This window comes from Chanodichthys erythropterus, chromosome 13, assembly GCF_024489055.1.
Source record: "Chanodichthys erythropterus isolate Z2021 chromosome 13, ASM2448905v1, whole genome shotgun sequence".
NCBI classification, from domain to species: domain Eukaryota; kingdom Metazoa; phylum Chordata; class Actinopteri; order Cypriniformes; family Xenocyprididae; genus Chanodichthys; species Chanodichthys erythropterus.
The window spans coordinates 47,483,843-47,511,215 of NC_090233.1; the positions used below are offsets into that span (position 1 = coordinate 47,483,843).

At 36.8% G+C, this 27,373-nt stretch overlaps 1 protein-coding gene and 1 long non-coding RNA gene across 2 annotated transcripts; one reads left to right on the plus strand and one right to left on the minus strand.

The window, feature by feature from the left end:
* The first annotated feature begins 367 nt into the window (after positions 1–367).
* Positions 368–3,026, plus strand: LOC137034628 (uncharacterized). The gene is made up of 4 exons (XR_010896961.1): positions 368–490; positions 1,782–1,844; positions 1,923–2,028; positions 2,124–3,026. It is a non-coding gene; the product is annotated as an uncharacterized lncRNA (long non-coding RNA).
* Positions 3,027–3,205: 179 nt separating this feature from the next.
* Positions 3,206–18,235, minus strand: rgmb (repulsive guidance molecule BMP co-receptor b). Its single transcript, XM_067407716.1, has 3 exons — positions 17,776–18,235; positions 9,057–9,583; positions 3,206–5,937 (listed from the first exon to the last, which is right to left on the minus strand). Exons 1-3 carry the CDS (start codon positions 17,879–17,881, stop codon positions 5,263–5,265), a joined length of 1,308 nt encoding a protein of 435 aa, XP_067263817.1. The 5' UTR covers positions 17,882–18,235; the 3' UTR covers positions 3,206–5,262.
* Positions 18,236–27,373: the final 9,138 nt, after the last annotated feature.

Here is a 27,373-nt window from a genome sequence, read left to right on the forward strand (position 1 = left end):
TATACTTTAAAATGTAATTTATTTCTCTAATGGCAAAGCAGATTTTTCAACAGCCCAGTTCTCCAGTCTTCAGTTTCACATGATCCTTCACAAATCATTTTAATATGCTGATTTGGATTTCTATGCATACTAACACGAACGTTTCTAACCTCTTCATGAATCTCTAAAGTGGGATCAGATGCTGTCCCTTATGCCATCTTATCTCCACCATTTCATCTGAACACTGATCACAGCGGCTTGACCATCCTGGTGTGTGTGGTCCATGACATTCATCAAGGAGACATGGAGGTGGCCTGGATTTCTAGTGGCACCAGAGGAACTAATCCAGCAGTCTCTAACTTACTCCAAGGACACAATGGCATTCAGAGTGCAATGTCTGTTATCTCTGTGGCTTCGAATGAATGGACGTCCTACACTTGCTTTGTGAGTCATAGAGGCTCCGATCAACACATGCACAGACACTATGCTGGATTCCCAAAGGAGACAACCGGTAAATTCTGTAATTATTATCTGGGTCCTTCACTCTTAAAAATAAAGGTTCTAACATAAATGGAACCTTTTAGTTGTACAAAAAGTTCTTTATAGTTCTTTAGAATATTGAAATGTTCTTCACACTAAGAAAAAAAAGGTTCTTTTAGGAACTGATGACTGAAAGGTTCTTTGAGGAATCAAAAATGGTTCTTCAATGGCATCGTCATGAAAACATGTGGTAGCACTTTATTTTACAATCCTGTTCCTCATGTGCATACTATAGCATGTGCTTATTATAGTAATTGTAATAACTGGGTAATAACTAGGCACTAACCCATGTAGTTACACTGTAAAAAAAAAATCCCAGTAAAATTTACGGTAAAAAAACGGTAGCTGTGGTTACCAGAACTTTACCGTAAAAAAATACAGTAGCAACGTTAAAAAAAAATCCGTTAAATTTACGGTAAAATAACATATTTCATTAACTGATATAATGTTAATTTACCAACCTAATGAAGTACTAATATCTGTTTTGTATCTTTATAATACACTGACAGTCACCAAACACAGTGGTGATAAGAGTCACATGATGAATCAAAGTTCATCACAAGCAGCTTTTCCACAAGCTGAGGAGGACAACACTAATATATAGAAGGTGCACACAGTGTCATTCACACACACACTAAACACCATCATGGTAACATGCATGAAATTTTAAAAATGCAATAAACATTAATTTAACAACATTAGATGTAACATAAAACCCTAATGTACATAACTGATTAGAAAAAAAATGAGAAAAACTAAGAAGAAACAGTTATTTTAACGAAAATATATCAAATGTGAAGTGTCACGCAGGGAATTGTGGGAATGTCAATTTACGTTTTTTCACTGTAAATTTTACAATGAATTGTTATTTTTCTCTTCCCAAAACTGTGAGTTTAACGGTATTTTACCGTAAAATTACGTTAAATGTACCGTTAGATCTATTACAGTTATTCACCGTAAATGGTACTGAAACTTTCTGTAAACCAATTGACAGTTTTTCACCGCAGCATTTTTACAGTTTTTTACTGTTAAAATCACGGTCATTTTTTACAGTGTACCTTATATTCCCCCAGTACAATGAAAATACTTCTGTAGCATTTATTAATCTTAGTTAAATTTAATTTCAACATTTATTGCTCATTATTAGTTAATACAAACGTATTGCTCAATGTTAATGCTGTTATGCATTATAACATTAACTAAAGGGACCTTATTGTAAAGTGTTACTGTGAAATGCATTAGTAAGGTGGTGTTCATTTCAGAAAGTGCTGATGATGAAGAAACCTCTGATATTTGTTTGGACCATCAAAGCAGTTTATTGGAAGGTACAGTAAGATGCAATTTGTTAATCCTAGGAATTCAATTTAGTGTTTGTGCTGTAATCATTTTCTCTACTGTTGCAGAAGTCCGGGCAAACAAAGATCTATTACTTATTCAAGCTCTCAGAATTCTCCTGCTGAAAATCACCATTTTCAACATTTTGATGACAGCGCAAGCCGTCATAAAGTGGTGAGCGCTCATTACTGCTTATGCAAACTGAACAGTAGTGCAACACTTTAATTTTTCACAATTAAAATGAAACCTGTCGTATTTCTCTTCTGCAGAATTGCAGAATTTCAAAAACAACTGTCACGGTTGTCAGAGTTAATTGGACGTGCTGCTGAAGGAACTCAGGTTGATGTAAATGAGAACCTGAATGTTGATGAGCGTCTCGATGAGCTGCAGACCAACATCACGCCACAAGACAGGTGCTTCGATATGGGCAGATCAGTGTGATAGCTGCTCAAAACCACATCATATGCACAATACAACAAATGAACTGCACTACAAGGTTGTTTTTGTAGGCCATGGCTTTGTAAAGTCGCCTTTGTATAGTAACCTTTGATGAAACGAGATCAGTGTGCATAACACTCTATCAAAGACTGAGACAAAGTTTGTTTATATTGAGGAGGTTTGTTTGAATGTGACTTAACAGCTTTATCAAGCCTTTTTTTGCATTTATTTGTTTGTAACATTTGTTTATTTGTTGTTACACTGCCGTTCAAAAACTTGTGGCTGGTAAGATTTTTTAATGTTTTTGAAAGTAACCTGCATTTATTTGATCAGAAATACTGTAAAAACAGCAATCATGTGAAATATTACAACTTAAATGAGTTTTCTATTTTAATTTTAAAATACAATTTTCTTCAGTGTCACGTGATCCTTCCGAAATCATTCTAATATGCTGATTTGCTGCTCAAGAAACATTTCTTCCTATTATCAAGTTTGAAAACTGTTTAATATTTTCGTGGAAACATTTTTTTCAGGATTCTTTGATCAATAGAAAGTTCAAAAGAACATCATAGATTTGAAATGGAAATATTTTTAAAATGATAAATGTCTTTACTGACAATTTAATGCATCCAGGTTGAATAAAATAGCTTCTAAATAAATAAATAATAATAATAATAAAAAAAAATCTTACCAACCCAAACATTTTGAAAGGTATTGTATATTACAGAAAAAAATAGAAATATGATATTAAGAAACACTTGACTAACATTGGTTGCATGTTTACATCTCTGCTACAGTGTTACACTATGGTACTTTTGGTTTGGTAGTGCTACTTGTACTGTGCTGTTCTCGCTTTGGACAATAGCATATGCTAAATTAATACATGTAAATGTACATAACAAAAAAAACAAAAACAAATTAAAGCCAGGGGAATTTATGTATTTATTGTTTTAAATAACACATTTTTCCTTTTTCTTTTTTTTTTTCTTTTTTTTTTTAAACAGCATCCGTACAATACTAAAACACTGATGTAACAATGGTGACCCACTAGGTGGCAGTACAATCACATCTCAAACGTTTTTCAACAGCAAGAGTATTGAGCTTAACTTCTCTAACAAGACACTATATTTCATAAATAATTTAAGTATAAACATTGAGCAGTCACTCTTCACAAAAACAATGTTCACAACAAATATAAGAGATCACAAGATCAAATGCGAAATGCAAAAACACAGGATGAAGGCTTTCCTTTGCAGCTACTTAATTGCACTCTGATGCCTTGTTCTGGTTTTTAAGGGTGTGGGGGGAAAAAAAATCCCACTGTACACTGATTTAGGCCATTCGGCCAATCAAATGATCCAGTTTCGGATCCGGCCAATCACTGCTAGCGAAACTCCCAGTGTTCCAAATACAATCGATTACACTTGTCACAGTATTGTAGCAGCTCTTCAGCACTGGCAGTAGTTAAACAATGACGTCTCTACAGTAGCAAGTCTTGGTATGGAAACGTGCATATCAGGAGTGTTGGCATGGCTTCTGTAGCAGGTGGACAGTAAGACCCAGAAGGTGTACAATTCAATTTCATCAAATGAATTATGTGTCCATCAGGCCAAATGCCACATTTATAGCAAATAGAGACATAAGTGTTTCTGCACATCCTTCATTTGCTTTGAAGCTCTCAATGAAATCACTGCTGAGGTGCATTCAGTAAAAGAACCACGGCTCAAGTTGCACTTTTGGCAGACAAAATAACTGTTAAAATGCTCGTGGGGCCAAATAACAATTCAATTGAACATATTTCTGCTTTTTAAAGCCAAGTCAGGTGAGTTGATTTATGGCACTAGCTTGCTAAACGTATGACAATACCAATCTTTTTTAGGAAAAGCAAAACTTATAGGGAAGCCCACAGTCTCATGTCTAGCAAAATGTGTTGGTTCTGCGTCATATCTTTGGTCAAGGATAAAACAAGGACAAGAGGAACTTAACACTTTGAACAGACAGTCAATATTTGTTTGGCAAAGGGACAAAGCTAATAAATGTAATCTTGTGAGGAGCCATTCTGGAAGTCCGTTTGAGTGACCAGGAATGAGACATGGCCCACTTTAGCACTTATGCAACATCCATTTTCCAGTTCACTCAATGAGAGCCACTCACTCTGAAATTAGTCTGGTAGAGGATGAAACTTTCAGCATAAATATTTTGGTGTCTCTAAAATGCACTCTTCAGGATTGATGTTTAGTGTTCGTACATTAGGTAGATTTTGTACCAAACGAAAGAAATTCTGATTGTCATTTATAAGAATGGACCGAACTTCCAATAGATCCATTCCAAAGGTCAACGAATTTCTGAATTAAGTGCACTTCAACCTACGTCTGCTGCGTTCGCCTGAATTCTTCACTTTGTTTTTTGCTGATCAATGTTACTCAACAGTGCCGAGTACTAGAACTAAAAATACAGATAAGGTGAATGTCTAGTCAACATGATCCTTCTTTAAACGTCTATGACAGTTACTATGCCAACCACATTGTGAAACTTGTTTAACACAGTTCTACACAGAAAAATGGTGAAGTAAGTACCATTTGTTTAGAGACCTACAGAAATGTATAAAAAGAAAAAAAAGCGCTGAGCGTACCAAGAAAGATTATTGAGCACTTGTTCCGTGGAACACTGTTTTCTAGCTGCAAAAACCAAAAAAATAAAATAAAAATAAAGTGCTTCCATTAAGATTTCCTCTCCTGAGGACAAAAACATGAAATTTCAAAAAATTCACTCACAAAAATCTACAATATTCAGCTCTGTTGAAAACATCATTTACACAAAATGTACAGTCTAATGAAGGTTCGTATTCTAACATTCATTCTCCACACAGACAGTATATACAAAGTACCCTTTACCCAGAGTACCGACTTTTTACAGTCTCGTTTTCCATCGTTTTTCTTCTTCGAAACAGTTATCAAAACACTGTACACATTATAAAAGCACAGTGAGGAGGAAGCCGGTTAGCAGTGCATTGAGGAGTAATGAAAACGGCCTCAGCCCAGCGGTCGAGTTAGGAAAAATATGCCAGCGCTCCTTCTTGGGGTGCAGAGTCTCCATGTCCTTCAGGGCATTGTAGGCGGCAGTGGTGAAATTCGCATCTCCTGTGGTGAGCAGGTCAAACACGCAGGAGTGGAAATAGATGTCCTTAACCTCCAGTTGCTCCTTGCACTTCCTGGAGGCGCTTTCGAGGGTGAAGACGCCTCTCTGGGCCTCGACCCTCGCCTGCGGCTGAAAGCCGGCCTGCTGGAGGCCCAGCATGGGCAGCTGAAGATGTCCCTCTTGGTCGATGCGCTCTGACGTGGGGCAACCGTTCATGCAAAGCTGCAGGTCCTGCGTTTCGTCGAAGGCCATGGCAAGCTCCTCTGGCATCCGCACGGCTAGCGTCAGGTAACGGCCCTGCTGGCGTACGATGATGGTGACACCGATGTACGCGGCGTGGATTTCTACGTGCCGACCGGGCGACTTCTCCAGGATCCAGATGCTGCGGGTTTCGCTATCGCCCCCGCTGATGGTGCCGTCCACAAAGGCGGCTGGAAGGTCGTCTGTTACGGCCTGGTAGACCTTCTGGTCCGTGCATTCTTGGTATGGTTTGAAGATTATCGTAATCTTAAAAGAAGAACAGAGAGAATAGTTGAAATCAATCATGAACTCATGATTGGCATGAAATTAAAATTCACCCTATTTCTATTTTCTAAATGCATGTAATTGATTTTATTGTGAAGGATTCATCCATTCATATCTTTCTTTTTTTTTTTTTTTTACTGCAGTCAAAATGTCCTAACTATCCACTAGTAGCACAACAGACTTCTCTCTAATGCTATATGCCGGACTTCTCGAATTAATTTAGAGCTCTTAAATCCCAGCCCTCCACAATCAAAAGAATTTTCACTCTCTCTTAAAATCCAGTCAGCAACGGATATGCAAAATAAAGTCCCCACCCTACTTTTTTAAAGAATCTGCATCACTCACAATACTGAATAAAACAGTGCTAGCTTCCATTTTATCACAGTTAATGGTGAATAATACATATTAGGGGTGTAACGATACCCTCATGCCACGATTCGATATATATCACAATGAACTCAAGATACGATATTATTGTGATACTCCAAGACATATGGTAAAAGGATAATAAAAAATTAACTGGTAATTGGTATTACATTGGGGGTGGAAATGAATAGGCTTGGACTTGGTAACCCAATGCACAGGACAACGTTGATACCAGAATAACATATTCATGATTCTGACACTGAAAATACAGAATTATTTTAGATGAATATGTTTTCACTATGTCACTGACTAGATATATTTAAAATAATGTAGGCCACTTTTTACTGGTAACACAAGACATTTGGCATTATCAGGACCGACAAATATTCCCCCATTGCATTATTATACATTATATTCAACATTATATATAGTAGATTAAATGTAGTACTACTGACATTAAAAACTCTGTAACCTTGGAATTGTTTTTCTCATACATTAATTTTCATTTTGGGTGAACTATACACAATACATATTGTCACTATGCACCATACATATTGTATTGCGATATACTGTGACAATATATTGTTACATCCCTAATGCATATAGTAATGGTGAAGTGCGTATAATCTCTATCACTAGATTGCTTTATGAGCAATATCAATCATTTAATTATTGTTTTATTTCTGCTTTTTGATACATTAATAACATATATGATCATTAACAATAACAAATCTGCATTATTATTATTACTGAAGGAAGGAACTGTTTTGTCACTATGCGATGTGCTAAAAATGAAGTCGACTTTGAAAATTGTTTTGCAATGTAAATGATCAGAAATGTATTTTATCTTTCTTTTTTTAGCAAAGCTAATTGTTATTGAATGGCTGTTATTTAAAAACTTGAATAATTATTCACCAAAAAATACATTAAATAAATTACTTTATTTAAAAACTTATGTAAATATCTTGCAGAGACCCACCAAAAGGTGCCATTTATCTGTAGACCCAATTAAAATAAATCAATTACCTCTACTACAAAAAAAAAAAAAAAACGGGAATTTCAAAAACAATGACTGTTTTCAAACTGGTTTCCTGAACATTTTTTGCCATTGGTTGGACAAATAGATAGTCTCGTCACAAATTCACACCATTGATTGGTCCAGTCAGGATGCACAAACAAACAGCAATGTTTTAACTAACACCACAGTGTTAGTTTTTGGAGCAATCAACCTACAAATGGCCTATTTACAGTCTTTGCATATTGCACTGGGATTAGAGAATGTTTACTAACACTGAAATAATAACGCATTCACATTTACAAAAGTGGTTTTATGCCTAGCACAGAAAACAAGAATTACTTCATCCCAGTAAAACAAGAAGATCTGGATTTGTGCAGTTCTTTAGAATATTACACGCATTTACAGATCCGCAAACCCTTTTGCCATGTTAGCGTTAACCATAAAATGCACCCAGTATACAGTCCTTAGACTGTGAAACTCTAAGACTTGTGGGAAGCAAAAGCACTGGCTAACAAGAAGTGTGGCGTTACATTAGCGGTGGATGAATAGCAGCTTTGTACACAGGACAAGGATGAAAAATGATGACCAGTTGGCCATAAGGTGAGGCAGCTGAAAAGGCCTCAGTTAAACGGTGTATGCTAATAATTACTTGCAAATGTTTAATAATGGCTCCCCACCTTCAAGGTCAAGGGGTCAAATGAGAGGTAATTAGCATGGGCGGCCAAACTTAGCATTTGAAGCCACATCTGTCCAACGATAAGCTGAACTGTTTTAACTCGAGGACAAAATCGACGAGTATCTGACAAACGCAGACTGTTCAGGCTGTAATATTCCTAAGCTTCCAGATGTTTCACATTACAAAAATCTGTAAACATGCTGCTAGCAGTCAATATTCTGCATCAGCACATTTGAAATGGGTCTGTGTGTAAGCGGGTGTGTTTGACTATAAGCCCCACACGGAAAACTGAAGACAGAGGCTTCTTTCAAAGTCACCTTATTATGGGTCACGCCACAGCGCAGGCTACATCCAGTCATTAATGATATTAGAATTTCACAGACATGTTGGTCACAAGTGTTAGTCATGAGACTGGAGCTGTTTGCTTTGTTTAGCTTGCACCTGTGAATACTTGGTCAAAGTTGAAAGTTATAGGTCTTATCTACTGTCTGCAGCTCTTTCTGATAATCTTATCCATATAGTCATATATAGAGACATCATGCACTTCAAACAAAGATAATAACAATGCAGCATGTTGTGATTTAAACATAAAAAAGCTAAACTTATTTATGAAACAAAACAAACTACCATATGCCTGTTCAATCAAATGTGGCTATTCAGTCTCCTCATGATCAAGATAAATTGATTTTTAAATTTTATAATGCAACACTGTATAACATGTAAACATTTTCAATTTTTCTTCAAAGTAAATACAATTTCATACGATCAAATTCATCTGAAAGTTTTAAGCTCTGAAATAACTAAGAACAAAGCCTGTTCCAGATTTATTCATCTTGTTTAATATTAATTTCTAATTATAATAAAATATTTTTAACATTTAAATTTGTTTAAATTAACATATTTTGAAAAAAAAAATCTATCAATTAATATGGACCTAGATTAATAAATTTGGTAAAAAAAAAAAAAATTTTTGTTAGTTAAAAAAGTTAACCAGTGTTATTTTAGTTCTACACATAAAAAATAATTATAAAAACAACTCACCTTATTGGTTGCTGTGGCACTGGATCCATATACCACTGGAACATTTGTGACCTGCACTGACAGGTAATTGTTGTCAATGAGGGGCCATGCCCCTTCAACCTTACATGTCTGAAAATGGTCTTTGAAAGTCCTAAGATGAGGGTCCCCAAACAGGCCACAGAACAGATAGGTCGGTCGTGGGTGTTCTGGAGCCCCTGTCCCTGTCCCAGGCCGCAATACTTGGTGATGGCGGCTGTGGTAGTTGCACGGCTCAATGGTGATGACGGGATGGGTAGACGATGTGGGCCCATCCTTGGAGCAGTTTCTCTGGCTCATGAGGTCACTGATGCCCAGCATGGCAGAGTGGAAGACCAGGTTGCCTCTGCAGCTCTTGGATGTCCGCTGGGTGCAGGCGGAGTAGGCCCGCAGCGCCTTGCAAAACTCAGTATCAAAGCCATCCAGTGAAGGGTTAAGATGGGAAGTGAGAGAGACAAAGTCGGTGGTGCACTTTTGGATGCGGCACTGTGGAGTTTGAACCTGGCTCTCACCTAAGAAAGAAAGGATAAAATGTTTTTTAACAATCTTCATTAAAAAAAAAAAAAAAAAAAAATATTTTGAATAAATATTAATTTATTCAAAAATGCAACTCATACATAAAATGAACAAATTGAATACACCTTTTCAATGATGAGCATGTTTTTCCATTTGTGTATTAAATTTCAGTTTAATTTGTTTTTAAATGTCAGCATAATACAGAGAAAAAAACTCATTCAATGAATTAAATTCTTAAAATAAACAAACAAAAATTTATTAAAAAGTTTTGCACAGTATTTTAATTAATAATTTTAATTATTTATAAAAAAAAAAACAGAGAACCAGTTTTTATAATATCATAATATTATTATTATTTGAAAAGTCATGTGGCGCAACCAACAAAGTCATGTGGTGTAAGCAATGTACAAAAAAAACTAAACAGGAAATGATATCAAAGAAAGATACCTGCAGATGCTCATGAAGTCTATTAAAATATCAAATAATGTTCAGATTGTAAATGTTAAATAAAAATGCATATTTATTATACATTTTCATGAATTCCTGATATTCGTAAAATCATACTCTTTGCCTTGATTTAAAAAAAAAAAAAAAAAACTTTCTGATGATGATAAAGATTTGTACAAACTGTAAAAAAAAATATTTTTTTAAAAGTTGAGAATAAAACGTGGATAACTGGAATGTCTTATGTCACTATTTCAGTTTTTCTACTTCAAAATTTCAATGCGTTACTTTTTTTTTTCTGTGTAATTGTGAATTTTACCAGCAATTTCTGAGTGAAAATTGTTTTGTACTCATATGCATCCATGATGTTGTAAGGAAAACGTCACATGTTATTACTTTTTAGTTGATAGTTACACTACATGACATTCTTAAACTCGCATTCAACAGTTTAAGTCATTAAACTGAAATTGTTCTTTAAAATGGTAAAAAAGTCTTTCAAAACCATATGAAACAACATGATTTCAAAGAGTATACATTTCTAAGAACTTGGCACATGTGTTTTAAACTAGACATTTAATAGAATACTGACTTAACCAATTAAACACATTAACTATGAACAAAGGAGCACAAATATAAGATAGAATCTTATCAAACAGCTATTGTTGTGGCTCCTGTCATAAACCAGTTTAAACTGCTTAACCATAATAAGGTGTGCTAGTGGACTGTGCTTTTCCTCACAACATGACTCCATGTGTGTTTTACATTATGGTCTAGAAACATTAACAGTCGGCTCAACGAGTGTGTGAAACCTCCTGTTATCTACAAAGGAGAATGCTTATGGCCGCAATAAAATCAAATAAAACGGCACTTCAAATGAGAAAAACACTTTTCTGGCCCCGCTGCTATCCACACATAACCAGCACATGTGCTTGTAAGCACATAAGAGTCATGGCATGCAAACTACATGCAACTGTTTACCTCCTAAAAGTGTCTTTGGGTGTGGTCAAAGGGTAACAATTAAAAGTGTTTTCTTTGAATACTACATACTTGCTTCACTTGACGTCAATTCAATAACATTTTTATGGTTTTAGTAGTTTGATTCGGTTTCTATTGACAAACTTGTGATTCAATTCAATTCCAGTCTCCCTTCAATTTGATTTGATTCATTTGGATACATATCAGGAACAGTACGTACATTTTTCTCAATTGAAAAAACCTCTCTCAACTAATGCTGTAAACTATAGTCTACAGGAGGAAACCCTGTTAGTTGGTAGTAGGTATGCACTGATATCAAAATTTTGGTATTTCGATATTTCTACCGATAATTCTTTATATTTGAGAGCTGATAACCGATACATTGGCCCATAAATCTAAATCTAAATGCAATTTTTAATATAATTTTTGCGAGCCTGATCAACACAGTTCTCACCGTTAAAAGCCATGTCCTAAGCACTTTAACATAAATCAAACATATACAGAACAGTTTGAACCCCTGTAGGTTTCAAAATTAATTTTACACTCCTATGGCCAACTTTGTTTATCAAAAAAAAAAAAAAAAAGGCCTTACAAATAATAAAAAAAAAGTCCTTATATAATGCAAACAAGTCACTGGACAACATTGCATATAAAGAATCAAAATGCATGTGCCATGGATAAATAAATTGGAATAGCCTCCGCACAGACAATAGCCTAATGAAATGATTTTAATTAAACCATACTGTTGATGAAAATAATACGAGAAAAATAAAAGTGCTAGTTATTATTAATAATGTATCGTTTTTGAAAAACAAACATCTCAAATTAATATTACTGTTTGAATTGCATGAGAAGAGCTGAATAAACACCAGGAAACTGAAGCGCTTTGTTAATTAGCTCAACCAAACCCATCCTATATGAGATTAACCATATAATTATGCAACGTAAACAAAATATTACAACTTATATCTGCAAAAAATGACGCAAATGAACTTATTGTGTGCTGCAGAATGTGTAACTCCTGTTGTGGATGTGCTCTTCCCATAACAAGCATTGAAACATGGCAAGTCAGCAACTAAACTCAAATAATTCTAACATTTTATTACAATAGTGTTCTCTTTATAATGTTAACAGTCCCAGTCATAGTTATTAATGTTGTGCATTGCTGTCTCAGCTGCTTGGGCGTACAAAGAATTCACAGCATTCTTTTACATTAGTGTTCTCATCATAATTTTACCTAGCCTATATGACAGACTTGCGCTACACATGTTGCACTTAACGTTTTTTTAACGTTGTTTACTTTTTTGAAGTGATTGCAATCATTTTTCAAGCAATTCAAAACCATCATGGTGAACAGTGTGCAACTGAAGTGTCTCAGCTGAAGGAAATTATCCATTATTTATCAGCTTTGATGGATCAGCCAAATTTTCTTATCTGGCCATTAAAAAAAATATAATATACAGTACAGTCCAAAAGTTTGGAACCACTAAGATTTTTAATGTTTTTAAAAGAAGTTTCGTCTGCTCACCAAGGCTACATTTATTTAATTCAAAATACAGTAAAAACAGTAATATTGTGAAATATTATTACAATTTAAAATAACTGTGTACTATTTAAATATATTTCACAAAGTAATTTATTCCTGTGATGCAAAGCTGAATTTTCAGCATCGTTACTCCAGTCTTCATTCTAATATGCTGATCTGCTGCTCAAGAAACATTTAATGTGTACAAATGTACAAAATATTTGTGTACAATATTTTTTTTTCAGGATTATTTGATGAATAGAAAGTTCAAAAGAACAGTGTTTATCTGAAATCTAATCTTTTGTAACATTATAAATGTCTTAACTGCCACTTTTGATTGATTTAATGCATCCTTGCTGAATAAAAGTATTCATTTCTTTAATTTCTTTTCAAAAAAATAAAAATAAAAATTCTTACTGACCCCAAACTTTTGAACGGTAGTGTATAATGCTACAGAAGCTTTGTATTTCAGATAAATGCTGTTCTTTTGAACTTTCTATTCTATTTCTATAAAAAAAAAAAGTACACAACTGTTTTCAACATTGAAAATAATCATAAATGTTTATTGAGCAGCAAATCAGCATATTAGAATGATTTCTGAAGGATCATGTGACACTGAAGACTGGAGTAACGATGCTGAAAATTCAGCTTTGCATCACAGGAATAAATTACTTTATCAAATATATTTAAATAGTAGACAGTTATTTTAAATTGTAATAATATTTCACAATATTACTGTTTTTTACTGTATTTTTAATTAAATAAATGTAGCCTTGGTGAGCAGACGAAACTTCTTTTAAAAACATTAAAAATCTTAGTGGTTCCAAACTTTTGGACTGTACTGTATATCAGCCAATACCGATATGGTTGACATTTGATGTTCATTCATGTTTATTTCATGCTATAACTACTAGTAAAGAGGTGATCGGTTCATGTACTAATTACTATTGTAATATTTCACGCTACAATAAAACAGCATTTACTGATAGAATTTCGTGATAAAACCACTTTCAACCACTTCTGTCTTGATTTCTTCGAGGGGTCGGTCTACGAGCGGGTAAATGTACAAAATAAGCTTGTGCAATTTACATATGAATACGACAGGAGATGACAGAAAAACTTTCGAAGAGCACCAGCTTTCGTTTCCGCTCCGATAGCCACAAGACGGGTGAGTACGTGTTAGAAATCAGGAATGGTGAGAGAACATTGTGCTTAGTACATTTTTCGTCTTCAAACCAAACTTGGGTCTTCAGCTGACAAAGTTTAAATCCTGTCTGGCTAGCACGCTTCCCATTATGTTTATGCATTAAGTAAGCAGGCAGAGAGTAGGCTTTTTTTTTTTTGTGGCTGTTCAAACGCATTCAACCACATGAGCGTTTACACTACAGAAGCAATCCAGACTAATGCATGCTCTGGAAGTGGTCAAAAGTGGACAAGTTCAAAACTTTTACACCGGTATTCAGCAATGCCCACTTGTGAGCCAATCGACCAAAACACATCTTAATACCAGGTGGAAACAGGGCCTAACATATGCATTCTTGGGAGTTAAAAATCCATACCGGTTCATAAAAATGAGAACGGACTGAAATTTTCAACCCAGCCCTATTTTATACACACTTGTTGTCGAAAATACACCCAAGATCTGGTCATCGTGTCATGCGCCGCCCCCAATTAGTCATCAATGACATGGCACAACCAGAAAAACATCTCCCAGAAAAGGACAACAGCCTCCACACTGCATCACTTAGAGTCTTAATGCCTCACTTTTGAGTGCGGCCCAATTGCATTAGCTCAGAGAGAGGCCGTCCTAATCTGATATCAGCTGCAGCCTCTCCATTAACACGCTTGTGATGACTCTATCTTACACAGTCAGGGCCACCCATTTCTGCCTGCCACGCCAATAACTCCGACCGCAGCGGAATCAAATGCATCTGATTTGATTATCAGATGACGCGCTGCTGCGCAGAGTGCTGTAACGGATCGGCCGATCCGCGTTGCACTGGAGGAGAAGGAGGCATGACAAAGCACAGGCTGGATTGTGTTTCAGAAACATGCTGTAAGACAATACGGTAGCCTGGCCGAAGCCATGTTGATGTTGTGCTAGAAAGACATTGGCTGGAAGGGAGAGGAAAGAGGCAGTCCCCGCTCCCATCCACCTCCCGCTGTGTTTTATCAGGCAAGGCTCCAGTGACATCTGTACCAGAACAAAAAAACTCAAATACTTGGCAAGGCATGCAAGACAAAGCCATCTCCGGCACATTCCCATTTATAGTCCGAGCGGATGCTCAAAGCAGATGCGCACCAAGTAATACTGAAGAGTGAACAAACAGCGGTTCGCTCGAAAATAAAGAATCGTGACCCGGGTAAATGGGCAAGGGTATGAAACGACAAAGGCTGTGCTGCAAATGTAACCGTATTAGCTAGGTATGTCCTACATATCATGGAAAACAGAGAGGCTTTTCATGGAGTCCCACTGGCCATATGTGACCTCGCCGCCCATCAAACGCATGTGCCTCCATTGTTTTTCTCAGCAGCATGGTGTGAGGTGCTAGGGGAGGGTGTCTGTTTTATAATCTTTGATATTTTCTGAGGAACTTGAATGTAGACTAATGTAAAAGGGCACAGCACATGTGTGTATGCCATGAACTAAAACTGCCACCCAACCGTAATCCAATTCACAACAATCCTGGAGATGAGTTGTTTTTGCTGGTTGCTTGTTGAAATGCAATTAGCTTGTCACCAGACAATCCCCTTAAAAGCTGGTGTAAGCGACCCAATGCAACTGAAGTTACGGCCATAGCCTCAAAAAGAGCAGAGGAAGAAATTGCTAGTATACTTCACAACTAATTACACAGAAATACTCCAATAATCTTTGTTATATTTACAACTTCTAATCCTGCTGACTACAGTCTCTGTGCAAAACACTTCTGAGGAATGTCTTGGGGACCCCCAGTTGGGGGCAGCAGATCCTAAGCTAGTACTGGCAGACGAGGGGGGGGGGGGGATTCAGACTATCACACTTTGTGTTAGAATGTCTCAGTGTCCTGACAAATGTTAAACCTAAACCCTGAAACGTCTCACTAAGCGGGTCTATAAGCTAATGTGGTTGAATAAACAAATGCCAGAAACTGACAGTAATAATCATCCATGTTTAAAATATCCACAAATCATTTTTTATTCAGAATATATCTTTAATATTACATTTAATGAAATCACTTAAATGATTAGACAGCTATTGGAGTGCTTATTATTCCTGTCAAGATCATAAAACCAAACGAACAGTAAAACACCGGACCGAGAAAACAATGTTTGTTTCACTGCCTCAGTTCATTTCTGCGATCCTGCTGTTGGGGTGATCCGTCTCATTTCGAGCACAGTGCACACCCTTGTTGCTATTAAGTCGTTGGAAATATTTTCTCAGGGTGGCCAGCCGTTTGAGCAGCCATTCTCAGCTGTAGAGGGGCCCAAAGAGTGTGTGCGGAGTGAAATTTCAAGATGTGGAATTTGGCCAGGGCAGAGAGGTCAACAGGCCCACGCCTTCTCCAGGAGTCAACGTGAAGATCTGGAGAAAGCGGGGGGGGGGGGGGGGTTACAAGACTCAATGTCTAAATGACATCTCCAGCCTTAAATTCAGAGCTCAGACTGAATCGCACTGAACTTTCTAATCTGGTTTAATATGCTAGTTTATCAGCCTTTCATTTTTGTTCTTATTTGCAACTTAAAGCATTTCATAACCTTACTACAGCATGAGACAAATAAAGAACATCACGATTCTGGTCATTTCAGTAAGTATTATAGTAAGATTTATCACAGTTAACCACAAAAGCAGTTTTAAAAGGCATCTTTTTACAGGTAGTCTGTAAAATCTTACAAACCCTAAACAATAAAGCACTCTTCCAGACATGAGAAAGAAAGAGAAATAAAAAACGAACAGCTGCAACTGTCTCTTGCTTCTGCCAAGATTATAATCCAATCAAATACCACCAAGGGGTAGATGTATATTTGGGACTAAACCAATTGAGAGACGATACAGCCAGATCTAATATCCAAAAATGAAATCATAGAACAGCAAGCATGCAGTTGTTTAAAAGAAAATACTCAGTTCTTGCCAAATGAAAGATTGAATATAAAACTACTGTTTGAAAAATATAACAGATATTTTTATATTAAATTATATCTTTATTATATTGCAGCTGAAAGGGAGAGGAGTCCTATCAAGCGTTATATACATATAAAAGCAAGAAAGGGACAATGACACTTGAAATTTCATATTCAATAAAAATACTAATACTTTTATGGATAACTTTGTTTTTTTCTGAAATTATGTTGAAAACTAACACATATTTAGGTTGAGTTATTTCATATTTTTTTTGCTTCATTGAAAAATAGTGAAGTGCATAATGCCTGTCTGCCCGGGGTCCATGTTAAATTAATTATGAAGGTGTGACTGCTCAATGGACACCCAGCAGCATTCCATATCCTCTTAATTCACAATGGCATTAACACAGTCTACGGCCAGGACACCCAAAGTGGAGCACTTGACAAGGTGCCAAGAGAAAACAGGGCACCAAATGTGTAGTATTCACAGTCTCCTGCTCAGAAGCCAACCCATTTTCAACTTGTCCAAAGCGGTCAAAGGCACCAAATTAACTGAATTTAGGGTAAGTAAGTAATTAAATAAATAAATAATTCTTGATTACGCTAACTTTTTAAAACATTTATCAATAACGCAAAATAAATAAATAAATAAAAAATACCGATCAAAATCTAGATATATGAGAACAAATATTAATGACTTCCCTATCTTATTGCATCTGACAGCATGCTGCCTGCTATCGCAATAACAAAAGCGAACAACAAATAAAACCGAATCAAACAATCACTCATGAATATAATGTGAAATTAATTAATATTATGATCACTCATAAATATTTAATATCCTTTAAAAAGCAGCCAATCCAGTGAAGTGCAAGAGGGACGCGTAGATCGATGCACTACATGAATTGGGAATAAAGATAGCCTAGTGTGCAAGAAGAAGACAAGGATGAAGGACACATAAACAACTATTCACTTTTCCCGTGACTAAATATTAACCAGCACTGTCATAATATCGCACGTAAATCATATTTAATATTTATACAAGCGACAATTAAACAGCCCTTAAATACAAAAGCTACTTTTAAAAAGGTATTTTCTAACTTGTTTACGTCCAACGAATCGTAAAAGTGGTAAGACCATGTTTACCTATGTGAGTGAGAGAGGAGAGGGTGCACAGCACTAGTAGATGTAGTACCGGAGAGATGAGGCGCTCAGCCCCGGGGTAGTAAGATCCTGCTCTCCCCATACCCATCCATCCATCCAGAGAGACTCAAGAGTACTCCACGGGTCAAGAGATCGGGCCTCGCTTCTCCCAACTTCACGTAACGTAGGGATGCGTAACTCTGTTAAGACGCGGCTACTTTTTTAGGTAACACACACACACACACCGTCCATAAGAGAAACAAAGTAGCGATTTTGGCAAGTCCGATCCAAAACACTTCTTCCTGGAGCACGGGAGGGGGGAAAAACTATTTAATTTGTATTCGTTTATCTAATCGGCGAAGATAATCAGTCTGAAAGAAATCTGTAAACGTGCTAAAATTAATCTGCGCCCCGCGATCGCCCGATTCATGTTGCCTACACATCAGATTTCTCCGCCACAAGGAAATCTAGCCCCGTCTTTCCCCAATGATCGATAGTGAATCAACCTAACCCAGAGTTTAGCGGAAACCCCGCCCACTCCGACACACAAACTCCGCCCCCTAAACCATACACCCCAGCCGCAGATTGACAGCAGAGCTCTCACTTTCAGCGAGGAGAAAATAGATGCAGTTTATTGTTTCCTTTATATTTTTAAGAATAAAAGCGAGCAGAGTTGACTATCAGGGCAAAATATTATCATAATAACACCACAGAACAGTGATAATTTATTAAGGAGATTTAGGTAATTTATTGTTTTTTATATATATATATATATATATATATATATATATATATATATATATATATATATATATATATATATATATATATATATATATACACACACACACACACACACATATATATATATATATATACACACACACACATATATATATATATATATATATATATATATATATATATATATATATATATATATATATATATATATATATATATATATATATATAATCTTCTTAAAGGATTAGTTCACTTTCAAATAAAATGTTCCTGTTAATTTACTCACCCCCATGTCATCCAAGATGCCTTTCTTTCTTCAGTCGAAAAAAAAATTAAGGTTTTTTGATGAAACTTCTTTTCGACTGAACAAAGAAAGACATGAACATCTTGGATGACATAGGGGTGAGTAAATTATCAGGAAAATTTTATTCAAAAGTGAACTAATCCTTTAATAAATAATAAAGCTAACAAAATTGATAAGTAAAAAGCTAACTAAATTGAAAGGGCACAGTAAAAATATGGATTATTATGGTACAAATGTTATTGCTAGAAAAAGACAACTGAATGAATGTTTCTTGGACAATAAAGTAATGGACTAACCTGCAGGTTGGTTATGATATAAACAGTTCTAAGGGTGTAATCTAAAGCTGCATACTTTATATGAAAATTCAAATTGAGAATCAAACTTGAGCCAATTATAGGATGATATCATCAGCTTCTTAGCAAGAACATGCTAAGACCACAAGACATTAATACAGACCTACTTCCTGTGCTGGACAGTTACAGTGAAAATGGTATTTATAGGGCCAACAAGCTCCCTCTCTCTGTAGAGAAAGCAGCACTACTGCTGTCCAGCAGGGGAGCAGCAGTGTTAGAAATCCAAGACGAGTCCACACTGTCAATACAATACAAAATCAATTTAAAGAGAATGCAGGAGACCAAACATAAACCCATTTTCATATAAATACGCAAAATTGGGTTATGCTGCGCAATACAGTACGTCTCGCAGGGATGTTTCAAATGATAACACTGGAAATTCTTCTGTGTTTTGTTGCTTTTGTGGTAGAGGGCAAAGCAGTATGTTTGTAAGTTGATTAGAGTATTGGAACAGCAGTTTAATGGGATAGCAGCATGTAAAGTGTGGCGGTTTAAGTTTTATTGCCTTTAACCTAATTCATTTTCCCCCACTGCTTAAGTGGTGAGTCAAAAATCTGACGAGGTGTTGGAAGTACTTTGCCAGCCTTAGGATTAGAGGGATTTGGGATTTCTTTTGGTTATAACAGTGACCTGGTTCTCACTTTAGTGTGGCGCTGCTTGGGAACTGGATTATAGAATTATTATCAAAAAGCCTAAAAAAATTTTAGGTGAGGAAAACAAGTTGGCTGAAATCAATTGCATGAGCATGATATTGAAGTCCTATTGCTGGTGTCTCATAAGCCTAAACGATACACAGAGTGTATATTGTCTTAGAGTGCAGTGATAATGGCTTATTGATTGGTCATGGAGAGCATGCATTCAGATGTGTCAGGGCCCCAGCTCGGTCCCCTCTGGCACATCTGAATATAGGTCAATGGCAGTCACTATTATAACCTCTAAGTGCCCCTACAAACCACAAAGTAATTCTGTGAGGCATCAAGTTGACATTATTGTCATTAGCTAATTTGATGGATGGTATGTGCAAGATTTCATTAACACTTTTCTTAAATATCATTGTGATCTCTAAAGAAATATCAAAATGAATTTTAAAGGGTTAGTTCACCCAAAAATGTTAATTAGCCCGTATCACCCTCAAGCCATCCTAGGTGTATATGATTTTCTTCTTTCAGTCAAACACAATCAGAGTTATATTAAAAAATATTCCGGTTCTTCCAAGCTTCATAATGGGAGTGAATATTAACTGAGATTTGAAAGCCCAAAAAAGCACATCCATCCATAATAAAAGTAATCCATACGACTCCAGGGGGTTAATAAAGGCCTTCTGAAGTGAAGCGATGCATTTTTGTAAGACAAATATCCATATTTTTAACTTTATAGATTATAACCACTATATATTTTTTAAATCACTCTGATAGAAAAGTCACATACACCTAGAATGGCTTCAGGGTGAGTAAATTATGGGATCATTTTCATTTTTTGTTGAATAATTAATACAGAAATTATGCTCATCATAAAACAGGTGCTTTCAAATCACAGAATTAGCAAATTGCATTTTTATTGTATTTTTGAATCAATTAAAAGATTAAAAAAAAAATGAACTCCATGATTACAATCACACTTAAATGATCGCTGAGGTAATTCAATGAAATCTGTATTTTTTATTCAATTTTAAAATGTACACATCAACTTTGTTATATGCAACATACATACATATGTGCATAATTATGCAAATAATACCCAAAAAAAATTTTTTTTTCTGCAAAATCTTACAGGCGAAATCCACGGAATTCACACTATTGGGTGAAAAGTTCCCCATGCAGATTTTGCTCATTTTCAAGTTGGTCACGTGAATTCGCCGTGCTGACCAACAGAAACCTGCTTGGCTTTAAATTGACTTCTGTGTTAACTGTGCTTTATACATCACTACGCTATATTGGCAATAGACAATGGACATTTTTTGCCCACGAAATTCGCTGGAAATGTTTGTCCCAAAACTCTATGGCAGTGACCTGTTCTTTATGGTTCACAGATAACAATCTCTCTATAAGGGCAAAATGAAATCGGCATTTTTAATTCTATGCATTCGTTTCAACAAAATATACATCAGATTTTGTTTATCAGTCCCGTAGGGCATTGGGCTGCAGGCCAGTCTTATTTACTGTGCTTTGTCTGTCCAGCTGGCTTCTCCTAATACGTCAATAGACGAGCTTGAGAGCATACCAGCTCCGGACAACAACCCTCCACACAGCTGCAAGAGGAAGGGCCGGGGCCTGAACCCAACTCCCACAAAGCTCTGACCCTAACATTTCAACTCAGTGACAACATCAATGCAACATGGCTGAACTTGCCTGAGACTTTCATGTCAGTCAGAGAAAAAGGCGAACCCTGTACCATTCCCCTTCATGGTAAGAGGACAACGGGGTAGTCTTACAGCCCCTCAGTGTCCCAGCAGTCACCCTTGCTCTGCAGCTGTACATGTTTAATGTATAATACGTCTTACTGTCAGAATGACTCTTGAGGTTGACCTACAAAATCTTGCTTTAGTTGTTACTACTTCAGAAATTGGATATTTTGATCTAACAAAACATCAGGCTCACCGACTTGACGCTAATTTGACATGTACAAGGATAAATGATGTATAATCACCTACGGTGTTCATTTTACCTTTAGTAATTACTGCATCTCATTTTGTAAAGGCTCTTGCTGTGTTTAATGTACAGCATGGAAAGAAAATGAAGCACGCTAAATTAACCATTCTAATGAGTTTCCATTACTGTGATCGACAGGCATTGAAAACACTATCATGAAAGGATCAGGAGAGCGTTTGATTAGCTGGAAAACACGTAAGAGGGTCTGCATGCATTGTGGCGACCATAATCACACCGATGGGACCACCCGAAGGTCATGTTACCACTAGTTATCAAACCTCCATGTAGATACATGTCATTGAACCAACGGTGTAGCGCTTATCGTTCCAACACAGGTTATCTTTGATTGGGCTTGTTCCGAACAGTCAACACAGTGGTTCCTTTCATTCAGCGGCCAGACACAAAGCCTCTCTTTTATCTTTACTTCCCCCCTTAAGCACCTTTGGGGGGAAAACAACGAAGCTCCTATTCCAAAGCATCCATTTTAATTAAAAAGTGAGGCAAACATCAGATGATGCTCAATCGTATCGAATGTAGTGAGGAGAAAAGAGCGGAGAGAGTGTGTTCGGTGTTCTTTGACCTTGTTTCTCCATTCCCAGCCATCTGTTTTGGCCACTGTCAAAAGCCTCTTTGGTGGCTCCCTGGCATGGCCTCACCCCTCGTCAGACTTCCTCTATGCTTAGGGGACATTTAATATGGTGTCTAATACATACTGTTCTGTGACACCTCAAAACAAGGGTCTCTTTGTGCTGCGGCAGGGTTCCTCTAGAAGGTACTGTGGGGCTAGTCGCACTGCAGTCACACACAGGCAGGCACATGGCGGACGCACACTCGCTAATACAAAAACACGAGCACGCACCCGTGTACTTGGACAGCGCATACGCCTCCTCCTGGAGGGCTTCGCCGAATACACAAGCTCTCTCTTTCTCTCTTAAGCGCACACATAGAAATCCGGAAAAAAATGTAGCTGAAGAAAAAGCTAATGAGGCACATCTCTTGCATTCCTGCTCAGATTTTGGCAGTAAAGACATTTACCACATTCACACAAGAGGGCCTTACACAACTCCACAGGTGTTGGCTTTGCAACAGCACCTGGCAAAAATGAAATCCTTCTGAGCTGTGGACAGTAGCATTCAGTGAGCACCACTTCAGCCAAAGCAATTACTGAAAATATGCAATGCATCCAGTGCTGTTATATTCAGCACGGACATGTGATTTTCCAAATTGAATGTTCTTTGGCAAGTTTACAAAATGGTCACTGCATGCTGATAAAAATGCCATACAACAATTATTTTCGATACAACAGTTAAATGAGGCAGCGGTCCAAGAGTGCTTATGTTTAGTATTCACTGCTTTAAACTGTTTTTATGGCTCCGTTTGTTGGTGTTCTCAAGTTTCCAGAACAGAGCTGAAGCAGAGTGATTTTAGAGCGAGTTTTTTGAAAGTGTGTTCTTTCGCTCCGTCATCGCTTGTATGTAATGTTGTTTCTCTCACCTGTGAGCATGAAACCCTAATTGGAGCAGGCTCCATTCTGGAAGGCCATGCTTACTTTTCACCACCCAATCAATAGAGTGCTGCATTATTGATACTTTTTTGTTGTTTTTCTGTTTGTTTTTGGTTTATTTTTTTGTTACCATCACACTGGTACCCTCGACAAAAATCCTCTCTCTGTTGCCAAAAGCTCTATGACCAACAAAGATGGTCATGATTGTTTATGATTGTTACTTTTTTTCATCTAGATAATCTTCACAAATGAACATAACTTTTATGTACAAACCTGATTCCAAAAAAGTTGGGACACTGTACAAATTGTGAATAAAAAAGGAATGCAATAATTTACAAATCTCATAAACTTATATTTTATTTACAATAGAATATAGATAACATATCAAATGTTGAAAGTGAGACATTTTGAAATGTCATGGCAAATATTGGCTCATTTTGGATTTCATGAGAGCTACACATTCCAAAAAAGTTGGGACAGGTAGCAATAAGAGGCCAGAAAAGTTAAATGTACATATAAGGAACAGCTGGAGGACCAATTTGCAACTTATTAGGTCAATTGGCAACATGATTGGGTATAAAAAGAGCCTCTCAGGGTGGCGGTGTCTCTCAGAAGTCAAGATGGGCAGAGGATGCTGTGGCGAAAAATAGTGGAGCAATATCAGAAAGGAGTTTCTCAGAGAACAATTGCAAAGAGTTTGAAGTTATCATCATCTACAGTGCATAATATCATCCAAAGATTCAGAGAATCTGGAACAATCTCTGTGCATAAGGGTCAAGGCCGAAAAGCCATACTGGATGCCCTTGATCTTCGGGCCTTTAGACGGCACTGCATCACATACAGGAATGCTACTGTAATGGAAATCACAACATGGGCTCAGGAATACTTCCAGAAAACATTGTCGGTGAACAATCCTCTGTACCATTCGCCATTGCCGGCTAAAACTCTATAGGTCAAAAAAGAAGCCATATCTAAACATGATCCAGAAGCGCAGGCGTTTTCTCTGGGCCAAGGCTCATTTAAAATGGACTGTGGCAAAGTAGAAAACTGTTCTGTGGTCAGACGAATCAAAATTTGAAGTTCTTTTTGGAAAACTGGGACGCCATGTCATCCGGACTAAAGAGGACAAGGACAACCCAAGTTGTTATCAGCGCTCAGTTCAGAAGCTTGCATCTCTGATGGTATGGGGTTGCATGAGTGCGTGTGGCATGGGCAGCTTACACATCTGGAAAGGCACCATCAATGCTGAAAGGTATATCCAAGTTCTAGAACAACATATGCTCCCATCCAGACATCGTCTCTTTCAGGGAAGACCTTGCATTTTCCAACATGACAATGCCAGACCACATACTGCATCAATCACAACATCATGGCTGCGTAGAAGAAGGATCCGGGTACTGAAATGGCCAGTCTGCAGTCCAGATCTTTCACCCTTAGAAAACATTTGGTGCATCATAAAGAGGAAGATGCGACAAAGAAGACCTAAGACAGTTGAGCAACTAGAAGCCTGTATTAGACAAGAATGGGACAACATTCATATTCCTAAACTTGAGCAACTTGTCTCCTGATGTTTGCACACTGTTATAAAAAGAAGAGGGGATGCCACACAGGCCTGGTCCCAACTTTTTTGAGATGTGTTAATGCCATGAAATTTAAAATCAACTTATTTTTTCCTTAAAATGATACATTTTCTCAGTTTAAACCTTTTTATATGTCATCTATGTTGTACTCTGAATAAAATATTGAAATCTGAAACTTCCACATCATTGCATTCTGTTTTTATTCACAATTTGCACAGTGTCCCAACTTTTTTGGAATCGGGTTTGTATTCTGAAGCCTAAATACAATTGCCAGAAGTAAAAATATAGGCTGTAAACGAACTACACCACAGTTGCATGACTTCAACATGCTTTTCACAACTCTTTCAGTCTTTTCCCTGAATGTTTGTCTTAAACCAGTTGCAAGAGTGTGATTATAAACACAATGAGGCCGTAAACAGACTGGTGAGTAGTTGGGTTGTCCTGTTCTGTGTGATGAAGTTTTATGTCTTTGACAAACTTTTACGTCCCATTTAGCCACTTGCTAGCAGCTGCCTTTTTCAAGAACAGTAAACAATTTGTAAAAAAAAACACATGAGTTATTACTGATGTGTTTTACGTCTTAAAATAAAATATGAAAATATCTTGAGCTTGTGTTCAACACTGACCTTATTTAAGGTATTTAACTGAAAAAACTTTTGTTTTTTTTAAAAACCCATTGACTTCAGGGTGATGGAATCAAAAATACATTCTCCCATGCAGCACTCTGTTGCTACTGGATAAAATCAAGCTCAGCTTTAATTAGTTTTACTCAGAAATACATCACTTTGTAAGGGGTTGCAAACTGCAATTCATGCTGACTTTAAAGCCCAAAGTATACTTCAGTTTTGCGAACGCCAGCGTATGCATACAGCTGAATGCATAACCTTTGAAAATATACTCCATTTGACAGCATGTGTGAACACAGGTGCTTGACATATGTGTACTACGAAGTTTCATCCTTGTCCAGTGTCTGAACTATTTATCTCATTTATCTTCCACTATATATCACATCCATTTCTTTTTCGAATGTTAGAAAAATATGGCTGCACACAGTATGACAGTATGTGCAAATTAGTATGCTGATTATGAAATTTGTTAAACGCACTGTACCCTAATACAGTGCACAGCATAAATGAGTACACCCCCTCTGAACAAATACAAAAGATGTATTTTCTTTATGATCACTAATGCAATTCATGGAAAGATGGCAAAACTAAAATTTATTAAACATATAGAAAATAAAAACTGAGAAATATATGTCACTAATAGCCATAAAATAATTAGCCAATTTAGTTTAAATTAAGTATTGCAGAAATGAGTACACCCTAGATTTAATTCAACAAATGTATAATATTCAAGCACTTAGTATGCCCTCCATAATTTTGAATATACTGCTCTGACCCTTCTTGGCATGGAGTGTACAAGTTCATGACAAATTGTCACATCTGTCCTGTTTAACTCCTGGATGATGAGCTCCTCAAATGCCCTGATCTTTAATGAGGAGTGTTGCTCAACTCGTCTCTACAGAATTCCCCACAGCTGCTCAAGAGTGTTAAGATTGAGTGCAATACATGTCCACAGAAGGTTTTTCAGCTTGGGAGAATGCATATCCTCATTGTCATGTTGAAAAAATACCCAACAATGCAGGGAATGAGGAAAGGGTAACATCTTCTGTTTCAAGTTTGTGTATTAAATTACACAGTGGTGTGGGAATTCATGACAGCACTGATAAAGCACAACTCCCTCATACCTTCAGCACTCATACATCCCTATATAAGAGCTTTACTACCACTGAACTTTACTGTGGGAACCAGGCACTTCTCACTGTACTCCTCCTCTAGCAACACCATAACATTTTGGATGCTGTTAGATCCAAAATGATTTATTTGGTCTCATGAGACCAGAGTATTGATTCCCAGAATCTATATTTTGTAAATATGGGCTTTGGAAATGGCTAACTGACTTTATTGTGCTTTGGCTACAGTAGGTAGCTCCAGGGAGAACAACAACCATGCATGTCATTTCTGCAGGCTGCATCTTACTCTGTGAGATAAACAGTCTCTCTTTTCATAGCTTTTGCTGGCTCTGAGATTCTCGCTTGGTATTTCTCCTGCTCTTTGTCTAGCAAAAAAATCCCTCATCACTAAATGAAAGCTTAAAATGAAGGATTATTTCTGGGGCCTTGTCACAAGTCCATTGTTTTTGAATTTCTGTGTTACTTTTGCTGTATTTTCACACTTAAAAACAATGATTTGGTAATCCTCCTGTACCACTGTCCTCTTTTGTGCTAAGAAATAAGTCTCCTGACAGTTCTCTCCCAAGTGCTTCCATTGTTGTCAGCATTAAGTCTGAGAATGATTCAGTGGGCTATATAACAATTTTAATGGTCAAGAAATGACTTGTCTTTAAATGTTTTGGTTCAACATACTTACCTGTTGATCAAACATTGCCTTAAACTTACACCAGAA